Source organism: Octopus sinensis, linkage group LG9 (assembly GCF_006345805.1).
Source record: "Octopus sinensis linkage group LG9, ASM634580v1, whole genome shotgun sequence".
Classification (NCBI taxonomy): domain Eukaryota; kingdom Metazoa; phylum Mollusca; class Cephalopoda; order Octopoda; family Octopodidae; genus Octopus; species Octopus sinensis.
Genome location: NC_043005.1, coordinates 61,741,265 through 61,754,032, shown reverse-complemented (window position 1 = coordinate 61,754,032; position 12,768 = coordinate 61,741,265). Strand labels below are relative to the sequence as shown.

The window sequence follows — 12,768 nt, the reverse complement described above, 5'->3', positions numbered from 1 at the left end:
AAATATTACCTTATTTCAAGATTGAATAAACACACGCACTATATATTTGTTCTTCACTCATTTATTACTGTTCTTATTTTAACTCATGTCCATTGTCCGGAAATTTTTTGTCACCCATCTGTGATCTCTTCAGCAACACTTTCTTCTATGATGTCATAGAAGAACAGAATGGACTAAGCAGAGCTGGAGCAGACATGAGGATGGAAAGTGTCACTGAAGAGGTCACAAATGTGTGATGAACGATTTCTGGACAATGGATATGAGTTAAAATAAGAACAGTAATTAAACGAGTGAAGAATGAATATATAGTGCGTGTATTTATTTGTCAAAAAAAGGGAAAAGGTATGTATAGACCTAAATATGCTTGTGTCTATATATTATTGAACATGCATACTTGTATGATTAAGAAATTGCTTCAAAACCACAATTTGGGTTCACTTTCGATAGATGGCTGCTGTTGGCTTGTGTTTTCTACTATACCTGACCAATACCTTATGAGGGAAATTTATTAGGAACTAGAAGCCTATAGTGTATATATATATATATATAAGGCAGAGTTCAATTTCATCCTTTAACATCTCTTCTCCATCTTTGTGTGTTGAGTTTATATAGGATATGTGTCCTATAAATGCTCATAATAACACACCTTATATATATATATACATACACACAACCATATACATATATTTACATATACATATATATACATGTATGTGTGTGCTGACTGTTATCAAAAGCATCACCATTCATACAGACAATGTTGTTTGTTTGCAGTCCTTTATGAAAGCATGTCCAGGCTTTTCATTGCTTGATAGACAGGGGGGGAATTATTAACTTCCTTGGAAACAGGTAGGGGTTGACAGCAGGTAGAAAATTTTGCTTTGCTTCAACAAAGTTCTCACCTGGCCCATGAAACCATGGAAAAGTAGAGACATTAAAAGGACAATGTGTGTGTATGTGTACATATATATATACATACATGCACATACATATATATATATATATACATACATACACACACATATATATATATATATTCACATGCATGTTTACACACATGTATATGTACACATACAGTCACACCACATATAGTCTCATACTTAACCACATGTACATACAAATGCATTTTACAAACATATACCTAAGTTAGCATTGGGTACACAAATGTTCACAAAACTTTACATGGAAACAATACAGCAATAAAACATTACAACTGAACAGTCAATTTGAAATTTTAACATTATTCCAGGTGGATTAACCTGCAAGTCGGCTTTATGTAACTCTACTTCTCTTTGCAGAAATATATCAAATGTGTAGCTTGGTGCTGAGCTTCACTGCATAAAGTCGCAATAAATTTACATGGTAGCTACACATTTTCCTATTCATTCCACATTGTAAAGTGGGTAAAAATATGTTGGTTTTAGTCTTTTTTATTATGTGTCTTTCTTTCTCCTAAACCGTGACCTTAACTCTAGTTTATTGCTGTGGTCAGCTACAAATGATACATTTTCAAACAGGTTATTGAATCCACATCACTTCACCATCTTTGTATCTGTATGTACATCTGTGTATTTCACTGCCTGTTTCTGAGCTTCTGTTTGTAGATCTAGTTGCACATGTACACATACTTAGACATAATGATATATCATCATCATCATCATCATCATTGTTTAACGTCTGCTTTCCATGCTGGCATGGGTTGGATGGTTTGACTGAGGACTGGTAAACCAGGAAGCTGCACCAGGCTCCACTCTGATCTGGCAAAGTTTCTACAGCTGGATGTTCTTCCTAACGCCAACCCCTCCAAGAGTGTAGTGGGTGCTTTTTACGTGCCACCAGCATGGGGGCCAGTCAGGTGGATAGCTCTCCTGCCTACCAATTCCAGTCAAACCATCTAACCCATGCCAGCTTTGAAAGTGGATACTAAATGATGATGATGTTGATGATGATGATGATTATATATATATATATGTAGATAGATATACACATAGATAACTAAATATATCCACACACATACACATATATACATACAGACACATACATGTGCATATATATATATATATATATATATGTGTGTGTACACATCAGACATCCATTCACATGCACACACATTATTGTACACATGCATATATATGTATATATATGCACACATAGAAGCATACACACATGTATATACACACATACAGCCAGGCACACACACACACACACACACATGTATCTTGTCTGATTGATAGTATGTTCAAAAGTTCTCTGGTATGATAGTCAGTGCTCATCTATCTTGTCATCTAAAGTGGCCATCAGTTTCTCTTATATCTTTTACTTCTTCATGGCATCAATAATCCAGTTGATAAGAATTTTTTGAAAGTTAGGAAAAAACCCAAATGATGTCAGGATAACTTTGTTTAACCTCCATATAACCATTAAAAATACACCCAACTCATACAGAGAAAAAAATATATAATATATATATATATATATATATATATACTAGCAGTATCGCCCGGCGTTGCTCGGGTTTGTTTCAACCCTTTAGAATTGGAATTTTTGAAAAGTAAAAATTTTGCATTATGTAGCTTGTTATTCTCTTTAAGTGAACATTTTTCTGGTTGAAATACACCGAGAAATGGCAACACAGCAGTCAAAAAATCGTAAAAAATAGGGATTTTCATAGAAAAATAGTACCTTTTTGATGTAAATAATTTTTGGTGTTAACATGGTCCGATTTGAATTTTTTCTTCTACGGAATGAAGAGCAAGCCTTCTTCTATCATACTCTCAATTTTGGTCAACTTGCACCACAGGGTTTTGGAGGAGATAGTGTTAGTTGAAGGCTACCAAACCTGCCATACACAGACAACTTCAGCTTTATATATAGAGATAACTTCAATATGGAATAAAAGTGCTCAGCTGTGATGCATATTATTGCAGACTTGTTGCCCGTTCAAATCTGCTTGAGACATATATGAACCTGTAAGAAAGCCATTTGCTGTATTTTGTAAATGAGGCTAATCATGTTACAGTGCCTTTCATTTCCAATCTTACTCTACACCATGTCTGGTCATAGCTAAATGTTACCGTGCTTGGAAACAAGTAAAGGTATGCAACAGGAAGGGCATCCAGCTGTACAAAAATCTACCTGAATGAATTTCAGTTGGCCCATGTAAGCATGGAAAAGCCATCGTCGTCATCATCATCATCATCATCATCATCACTTAATGTCTGTTCTCGATGCTGGCTTGGGGGTTGGACGGTTCGACAGGAGCTGACCAGCTGGAGAGCTGACTGTGCTCCACATGTCTGTTTTGGCATGGTTTCTACAGCTGGATGCCCTTCCTAATGCCAACTGCTTTACGAAGTGTACTGCATGTCTTATATATGGTGTCAGTGTGGGCAGTTTTACATGACACGGGCACAGGTGTTTTTGCATGGCATTAGCACAGGTGCTTTTATGTGGTACCAGCACAGGTGCTTTTACATTTGCATGAACACTGGTGCTTTTAAATGTCACAGGCACAGGTGCTTTTACATGGCTCCAGCACCTATGAACCTGCAAGAGTAGGCAAGCTGGCAGAAATGTTAGCATGTTGGGCAAAATGTGTAGCCGTATTTCGTCTGCCATTACATTCTGAGTTCAAATTCCGTTGAGGTCGACTTTGTCTTTCATCCTTTCGGGGTCGATAAATTAAGTACCAGTTACATACTGGGGTCAATGTAATCGACTTAAACCCTTTGTCTGTCCTTGTTTGTCCCCTCTATGTTTAGCCCCTTGTGGGCAATAAAGAAAAGGGTTTCTCAGCTGAAAGAGGGATACAGAGGTCTGTATGGATGGTCACAATTTTACATTAAAGTGCTGCTAATATTGATTTTGTTATTTCTTCAAGTGGAGCTTGTGAGATTTTTCCCATCTCTTTCCTCTCTCATTACTATATCTTCTCCTTTAATACACTCCTCTCTCTTTTCAGTTCAAGAGAGCAAATTTCTTATATTCTCTTTTTCCTTTCTTTAACCCTTTCATTACTGTATATATTTTGTGATGCTCAGTGTTTCTTTCAATTATTTTGAATATAACAAAGAATTTAGAAACATACATTGCGACTAAGGTTTGGTGGTATATTTTAATGAAAACTTATGAAAACAAGACATTTATACTACAGAGCCAGAGCCGGATTTAGCTGGGTTGCTAATGAAAGGATTAAAAGAGTGTGTGCTTGGTGTCTGTGTGTATGTGTGTGATGTGTATGTATACATACATGCATATACATATATACATTATATATATATATACATATATATACCAGTCTAGCATTGGGGTCGATGTAATCGACTAGCCCCCTACCCCAGTAGTTCAGGCCTTTTGCCTATAATAGAAAAGATTATTATTATTATTATTATTTTGTGTTAGGTAAGCTAATGTTATTAATAATCAATAAATGTAAAGAAAGAAAAACAAAAACAAAACTGTAATGTTTCTCCATTTCTAGAACATGAAATCATGGAGCTTAATCAATAGTAAGTTTCAGTGGTAAAAATCTCTCATAAACAGAAGCAATTATTATTATTATTATTATTGTTGTTGTTGTTTTCGTTGTTGTCATCATCATCATCATCATTATTATTACTATTTTCGTCATTGTTGGCATTGTTATTATTATTATTGTTGTTGTTATTGTTATTATTATTATATTATTATTATTATTATACTGGAAATTGTATTCGTTTATCTGAGCAATCATTATTAATATTTTTTTATAAATATTAATAACATTAATATTATCATTATTATATTTTTTTTTTCATAAATTTTTGTTTATATTTCTCTTAACGAAATCTTTAAGTGATTTCCTATTTCTCTGTTACTTCGTTTGTTTGTTTGTGTTTCAAAATATTTCATTTTCTAGAAAATATTGATTTGAATGTATCAAATTTTAATTTGGGTTTGATCTCCGGTGGTGAGAATTTATCATTTCGTTGTATTAAATGTTCTTTGACTTAAGATTCTAATTTTTTTCTCTCTCTCTGTCTTACTTTTCTCTTCTTATTTTGTATCTAAAGTGGCAGTTGGTGTTATGCAGTAAATAACAGATGATGATGATGATGATAATGATGAGGAAGGGGTGGAGGAGAAGGAGGAAGATGAGAAAAAGATTTATTTCTAAGATAGGCACAAGGCCTGAGATTTTTTTGTCACATGGGATAGTTGTTTATATTGATGCCAGTACTTAGCTGGTACCTTTTTTTTTTATTGACCACTAGAAGGTTGAAAGCTTAGTTGACATTTGTAATATTTGAACTCAGAATGTAAAGAAGCATGGTAAATGCCACATATATACATATAATGCACACACATACACACATTTATAGATGGAGTGGTTGCTGTTAGGCAGGGCATCCAGCTGTAGAAACTTTGCCAGAACAGATTGGAGCCTAGTTCAGCCTTCTGGCCCACCAGTCCTCAGTCAAACCATCCAACCCATGCCAACATGGAAAGCAGATGTTAAACAACGACGACGATGATAATGATGATGATGATGGTATACTTGATGTATGTATTTTTTCACATGTTGCTACAACACGTGCAGGATACAGAAAGAAAAGATTATTTTGGTTTTCTTCGAGTAAAGCTGCAAATCTTACATTGATTAATAGAATTCATTGTTCTGAAGTGTAACCAAAATATTCATTTTCCAACATCCTCAGATTTGTAGCATTTCCTCTAAGTTTAATGGCTTTAAGATTCTCTGCTGGAAAATTTGAACAAGTCAATATTGTTAGAGACAAAGCAAACATTTTCTGTTGATTCAGCTGTTTAGAGAACCAGGAGACAATACTTAAGGATTTAGTAAGGAACCAGCTAACCAGACTCAACTTGATATAATCTTTCTTGTTTCCAGAAATGTGTCTATAGCTGTTAGTTGATTGCAGTACATAAAAATGTATCTGTCATTGGATCATCGCCATGCTGGGGCACCATCTCAAGGAATTTAATCTTCGCTACATCAGTGTCTAAGTTCAGAATCAGTACCAGGTCATTAATAATTTGTAACACGGAGCAAAAGAACAGAAATTTGGGGGTGGGGGGTGGGGAAAGGGAACTGATATTTTATTTTATTGACTTCAAAAGATGAAACACAATGCTGACCTCTGCAAGATTTGAACTCTGGACGTAAAGAGCCAGAACAAATACTACAAGGCATTAGTAATAATGTAGTTTGTATGTAGTAATTGGTTGATCAAAGTATTTCAGCTTGCTATGTTATATGTATGAGACTTTACTGTATGTACATTTAATGTCATGAGCACTCCCATCCTTCCCATTGGCCTCCGTACATAAAATTATAAATTAACTATATATTTCTAATATAGGTACAAGGCCTAAAATTTAGTGGTTAGGGATTACAATAATCATAAGTCTATCTACAGTAGGCTTATAATTTATCCAACAGTGAATAATTACTGTTCATCTGTTTCATATAATGAAACCAATGATAAAGAACATCTGTTTTAGAACCATTAGATACATTATCTTCCTGTCTTTAGCATTTACACTGATCATGTCTGGCATATACATCCTACCTGTTTTATGTTCAAGCTGGCTGGATCTTGCTTCTCACACCTACCCTACAATATCTTCTAAAATTAAACAATCACATTATCGATATCTTCAAGCTATGAAATAATGTATGATTAATCCAAAACAATGTATATAAATAAGCATTACATTCGATAGAATAATCCGAAAGCTAAAAGGGTTATATCTTTATTTATCTGTCTTAGTCTCAAATTTTCATCAGGTGACTCAACTAAAACATACTAAATCAACAAGGGAGCATCTTTGTAGCCACCGGTAAAGAGTAACGATGAGTTATTAGCAGTCTACTGTTGGAGTATTCTTCATCATGTGTCAAGGTTTCAGGTCATAATAATAATAACTTCTTAAAGATGCTCAGTGGCTAGAGTATCAGGCTTACAATCATGAGGTTGTAAGTTTGATTCCAAGACTGGGCTGTGTGTTGTGTTCTTGAGCAAGACATTTCATTTCATGATGCTGCAGTTTATTTAGCTGTAGAAATGAGTTGCTTTTATTTCACATTGTTTCAATTTTCTCAGCTGTAGAAATGAGCTGTAACAACACTGGTACCAAGCTGTATAGGCCTTTACCTTTCCCTTGGACAACATCAGTGGTGTGGAGAGAGGAGACTGGTATGCAAGGGCAACTGCTGGTTTTCCACATACAACATTATCTGTTGCTGGTCTTCCACAAACAACTTGTGCCTCAGAGGGAAACTTTGTAGGTGCAATCCGTTGCTCATTCATGACCAAACGGGGTACATTCTGTGGGGTGGTTGACATTAGGAAGCGCATCCAGTCATAGAAACTAAACCAAAACAGACTGGAGCCTGGTGCAGCTCTCCAGCTTATCAGATTCAGTCAAACCTTGTAACTCATGCCAGCATGGAAAATGGACATTAAATGATGACGATAATGATGATGATGATGTATGCATGTAGATATGCATGAATTTGTGTGTGTTTATAACTTGGTGGATCATCAAAGATGTATAAATATTCAATTGATTGAGATAAATCCTGCAGACAATATGACTGTTTAAATTCTTGACGGCCGTGCTCCTGGCACAACTGCAATCCTGCAACCAAAATCAAGAAAAGGATAAAAGAGTATGTTGGATGTTAACTGAAGGTTTATGCTGGTTACAGAGCAACTGAGAAGAATTTAGCTAGAATCCAGGAGGAGATGGCAAGTAAGTGATGTGGCCACCACTGCTGACTCACCAATGAGAAGGTGTTATGGTGCAGAGTCAAATCATTTTTATGATTTCTTTATCAAAGCCATATTCAGCAACAGTGAATAAAGTTAAAGTATTTTCTTTTAGATGTAACTGATTTTGATGTTAACTGAAAGTTTACTTGAAAAGTTAGTGTTTAACCCAATTTTGGATCAAGAGACAAGAACTTTACTCGTATGTTACCCATCAAATGAGATAGTCATTTGACCTCATGTTTTTTTTTTTTTTCTCCTCGGAGATTTATCTGTTTCCAATATTCATCTTACTTTTTCTATTTCTTTTCAGGAAACTCAGTCCTAGAAAGAAAAAGAAGAGAACTTCCAAAAAGATTCACCGTCTACATTAAAAGCATTATTATACCCAACTATCTCTAAGCACCATCAAAACAAGAAGACAAGTGTTTTGTTTATTTTCTCGTTTATTTTTTTTTGCTGACATTGGAGACTGAGCAATGCCATATCTGCCAATAATAATAATAATAGGAAAACAAAACAAAATGAATGATATTAAAAAAAATGAATGTACTTCCAAAATATGATTGTTATAGTTATTGTCTGTAATAAAATCTAATTCTTTTGGTGTTTAGAGACTGATTGCATAAAGTATATAAAATAAAATATCTATAAAAGTACCACACACACATATATATAATATATATATATATATATATATATATATATATATATATATATATGTATGTATATATATAAACTATGTAACATAAAAGTAATAAATTGAATGCATTGATTAATAGATTTATGAAACATAATAAAGAGATAAAAATTATATTTGTATTATTTAGAAATAAATAAATAAATAAATAATTGTAATAATATGATTCTAAGAAAAATGGAAAGCAAAGAAAAAAATACAAAAGAAATCACAATCATTTCTGTATTACATAATTATGCTATAACTTTTGTTCTAATAATTTTTTTTTTCTTTTTACTTTGGCAAACTAGTTTCTATAAAATGTTGGCTACATTGCACCATTCTTAATTTTCCAAGAATGCTTCAATTGATCAAATCAATTTCAATTCTACTGATTACGCTTTCTGATTTGTCTGAGAGAAGAAGAGATAATAAAACAAAGGAATACAGAAAACTAGATCAACTGTGAAAGTATAAACATAAATAAATGACGGACGTGAATTTACAAAACAATACTAGAAAATCATGTATTGGAGAAAAATTTTGAGATGGAAATTTTTATGACAAATCACATCTCTTTGATCTGTCTCATAAAACAAAACAATATGGATTTATACTGAACCAACGTGGGAAGCTTGTATGTGACCATACAACCTGCTAGAAATAGTTTCAAATTTTGGCACAGGCTTGGTAGCTTTTGAGAAGGGCAAGCTGATTACTTCAACCCCACTACTTGACTGGTACTTATTTTTTTCAATCCTTGAAAGGATGAAAGGCAAAGTCTACCTCGGTAGTATTTGAATTCAGAATGTAACAATGGAGAAAATACTGCTAAGCATTTTGTCTGATGTTTTAACGATTCTGCTAATTTTTTGTCTTACCTATTAGGAATGATCTAGGGCCAGCAGTCTTTGAGAGGAGCGGGGAAGTCCATTACTTCAAGCCTAGTACTTGACTGATACTTGACTGGCACATTAACGATTCTGCCAGCTTGCTACCTTACCTGCTAGAAATAATAATTTCAAATTTTGGCTCAGGGCCAGCAGTTTTTGAGGGGTGGAGGAAGTCCATTACTTCAACCCCAGTATTTGACTAGTACATATTTTATTGAACCCTGAAAGATGAAAAGTAGTGTCGACCTCAGCAGTATTTGAACTTTGAATGTAAAGATGGACGAACTGCTGCTAAGCCCCTTGTTTGGTGCAGTAATAATCCAGCTAGCTTGCTGCCTTATGATAATAATAATAATGATCCTTTCTCTTGTAGGCACCAGGCTTGAAATTTGGGAGGAAGAGATAGTTGATTATGTCAACCTCAGTGATTAACTGGTATTTATTTCATTTAAGGTGGTGTGCTGGCAGAAACGTTAGCACGCCAGGCGAAATGCTTAGCGGTATTTCGTCTGCCACTATGTTGTGAGTTCAAATTCCGCCGAGGTCGACTTTGCCTTTCATCCTTTCGGGGTCGATTAAATAAGTACCAGTTACGCAATGGGGGTCGATACAATCGACTTAATCCATTTGTCTGTCCTTGTTTGTCCTCTCTGTGTTTAGCCCCTTGTGGGTAGTAAAGAAATAGGTATTTATTTCGTTGACCCTGAAAGAATGAAAGACAAAGTCAACCTCAGTGGCATTTGAACTCAGAACAAAGCATTTTGCCTTGTGTACTAATGATTTTGCCAGTTTGCTGCCTTATCTGGTTTCAAATTTTAGTTCAATGGATCAGGTCAGACCAGGAGCTTGGCTGCTTCACTTTTGGTGTGTAGAGACTATTTGCAAAAAGTATAGGCCACAGGCTGTGGTAGATTATCAAGCTGAGCATCCCCCAGGGTCCTCCAGAATCCATTCTACATATTTCATATCCTTGTCAGAAAAGCGAATTGATCAAAGTTCCTGTTACCAACCTGATAGATGAGGAATTATCCCTTCAGAGAATAATAGCAGGTCAACACTTAACAGGACCATCTTCAATTGAACTTAGTGCTGGTTAACAAGTGACCTCTCCTTTGACATTTTCTCTTCAAAGTACACTGTACCATAAAGGCGTAGAAGTTGATAGCGATGGAGATGAAGCTTACAGCTCTGATGATGAAGATGAGTACATAGACCATAGGGTGTGGTACATTATCAAGCTGAACATCCTCCAGGGTCCTCCAGAATCCATTTTACATATTTTATAAACTAAAATACTGGGGCACCGCCTTGAAGGGCTTAGATGAACAGATCACCCACCCCCAGTACTTATTTTTTAAAGTCTGGTACTCATTCTATCAGTCTCTTTGTCAAACCACTAAGTTACTCAGGGATGTAAACCAACCAACACTGGTTATCAAGTGGTGGTGGGACAAACAACAGAAATGCTATGACACATGCATAGGTACATGCACATACATTTACACATGCACACACACACACACACAATGGGCTTTTAGTTCCCATCTACTAAATCCACTCATACGGCTTTGGTCAGCCTGGGGCGATAGTAGAAGCTATTTGTTGAGGTGACACACAGAGGGACTGAAGTCAAGATCACAATGTTTGGAATCAAGCTTCAACTGCATCTAACATAGATATTTTCTTTACAAGGAAAAGGTGACAATAATTTCAGTGTTTTAGCTAAGTAGACAATCAAACTATCTTATGAAGGGGTCAGTGTCAAAACCTCAAAATCATGTCAGCCTTTAGCATGAAAAAAATAAATATATTTTAGGCACAGCACAGCTGTGTGGTAAGAAGCTTGTTTCTCAACCACATAGTTCCAGGTTCAGTCCCACTGCATGGCACCTTGGGGAAGTGTCTCCTGCTATAGCCTTGAGCCAACCAAAACCTTGTGAGTGGATTTGATAGACGGAAACTGAAAGAAGCCCATCGTATATGTATATATATATATATTTAGTTATATTTATGTGTGTCCCCACACCATTGCTTGACAACTGATGTGTTTATATCCCCCATAACTTAGCAGTTCTCCAAAAGTAATCAATAGAATAAGTACTAAGCTTTCAAAGAATGAAGTCTGGGGTTGATTTCTTATTTCTTTATTGCTCACAAGGGGCTAAACATAGAGAGGACAAACAAGGACAGACAAAGGGATTAAGTCGATTACATCAACCTCAGTGCTTAACTGGTACTTAATTTATCGACCCCGAAAGGATGAAAGGCAAAGGCGGAATTTGAACTCAGAACGTAATGGCAGACGAAATACTGCTAAGCATTTCACCCGACGTGCTAACGTTTCTGCCAGCTTCAAAGAAATCAACCCTTCTGGGGTTGATTTCTTTGATTAAAACCTCTGGCTGTAGTCAAATGACTGAAATAAGTAAAAGAATACGATACTCAGAGGTACTTGGTGTTTACTGATCCTTAATGTACTCTGTACTACAATCTTTCAAGTACTCTATTTTTCATATTTGACATGCTTTGATCTAATAAAACCTTTATCCAAATATTGGCCCTGGCATGGCTGTGTGGTAAGAAATTCACTTCCTAAGCATATGGTTTTGGGTTCAATTCCTCTGTGTGGCACCTTGGGCAAGTGTCTTCTGCTGTGAAACCCAGACACACATACACACACATTGTGTGTATGTATGTGTGTCTATCTCTTACCTTGACATCATGTGATAGTGGTAAATGAATGTCACCGCCATGCAATGTTCTATGGAAACGTCTTTTTTGTTTATGGGGAAATATTGCTTTAAATGGAAGTAGGTGAGGGTTGGCAACAGGAAGGGCATCCAACTGTAAAAAAAACTCTACCTCAAGAAGATTCTGCCTGATCCATGCATGCAAGGAAAAGTGGATGTAAAAACGATGATGATGTTGATTATTGTTGTTGGATTCTGTTTCTCATCCCTGTTGAAAGTTATTTGAGGAGTTCATTTTGTACCTGTCATTTTAGCCTGTGATTATGATTACTTTTTCTGACACCCGTCATGCTCCTCTCTGGAATCGACTAGCGATTTGAAAGTTAAACCAGGTGGAACCAGCTTTAGATCTCATCTATAGAAGAATCTGAGTTGTTTCGATATTCGTGCCAGTTTTTGATGGAACTTTTCCAAGTATCTCCATTTTTGTATCATGTTGGGTCTAACGTCATCTATGAAAGTAAAACTTGCAGAATTACGAAAAAAAAACAAAAAAGAAAAAAATAGAGAAACTAAGAAGTGAGTTTGATTGAGAAATGAAAAGCTAAGAGAGAGAAGGAAGACAAATGTAGACTCATAAATTTTTCAAATATGTGTTTATATAGTTGTGTGTGTTGAGAGGGGCAATAACCAACCTCAGGTAGATGTGGTAGGGGTAACGGTTGAAAATG

At 35.5% G+C, this 12,768-nt stretch overlaps 1 protein-coding gene across 1 annotated transcript in view; it reads left to right on the top strand.

Annotated features, from left to right (window-relative positions):
* The window catches only part of LOC115215679 (receptor tyrosine-protein kinase erbB-4), a 128,993-nt gene extending 120,600 nt beyond the window's left edge, over window positions 1-8,393 (top strand). Inside the window, exon 13 of the mRNA XM_029784945.2 lies at window positions 8,089-8,393. Within this exon, the coding sequence (XP_029640805.1) occupies window positions 8,089-8,149 (61 nt within the window). The 3' untranslated portion in view covers window positions 8,150-8,393. The remainder of the gene's footprint in view (window positions 1-8,088) is intronic.
* The last annotated feature ends 4,375 nt before the right edge of the window (window positions 8,394-12,768 follow it).